The following is a 743-nucleotide window of genomic DNA, read 5'->3' on the forward strand; positions in this document are numbered from 1 at the left end:
GCGTGTACTGCGCCTGCGCGGTGTGCTGCTGTGTAGCCGGTGTTGTTAGCTTAGCGCTCAGATTTCTGCGCTTTTTCCGCGTTTAAAGTTAAAGGTAGGTCGGATTTGTGTTTATTACAGGACACCGAGGCGTCTCCTGCGGTCTGAGTGGATGTTTGAGGCGGATTCGGCGCAGAAACGGACCTGAGGAGGGAAACAGCAGCCGGAATGAATCAGTTTGAGCAGTGAGTTAGCACACGGCTAAGCTAACACAGCCTCAGTCTACAAACACCACAAACCTCACAAATATAACAAACACCACAAACACCACAAACATCACAAACACATAAACCTTACAAATATAACAAACACCACCAACATCACAAACACCACAAACATCACAAACACATAAACCTTACAAACACACAAACATCACAAACACACAAACATCACAAATATAACAAACATCACAAACACCACAAACATTACAAACACATAAACCTTACAAACACACAAACATCACAAACACACAAACATCACAAATATAACAAACACCACCAACATCACAAACACCACAAACATCACAAACATCACAAACACATAAACCTTACAAACACACAAACATCACAAACACACAAACATCACAAATATCACAAACACCACAAACACATAGACCTTACGAACACACAAACATCACAAACACATAAACCTTACAAACACACAAACACACAAACATCACAAACACATAAACCTTACAAACACAC

The 743-nt window shown here is 40.8% G+C and overlaps 1 protein-coding gene across 1 annotated transcript in view; it reads left to right on the plus strand.

The window, feature by feature from the left end:
- Nucleotides 1-743, plus strand: part of eif4e2rs1 (eukaryotic translation initiation factor 4E family member 2 related sequence 1) — a 7696-nt gene continuing 6953 nt past the window's right edge. Inside the window, exon 1 of the mRNA XM_036591585.1 lies at nt 1-224. Within this exon, the coding sequence (XP_036447478.1) occupies nt 208-224 (17 nt within the window). The 5' untranslated portion in view covers nt 1-207. The remainder of the gene's footprint in view (nt 225-743) is intronic.

The sequence above is a fragment of the Colossoma macropomum genome, unplaced genomic scaffold (assembly GCF_904425465.1).
Source record: "Colossoma macropomum unplaced genomic scaffold, Colossoma_macropomum, whole genome shotgun sequence".
Classification (NCBI taxonomy): Eukaryota; Metazoa; Chordata; class Actinopteri; order Characiformes; family Serrasalmidae; genus Colossoma; species Colossoma macropomum.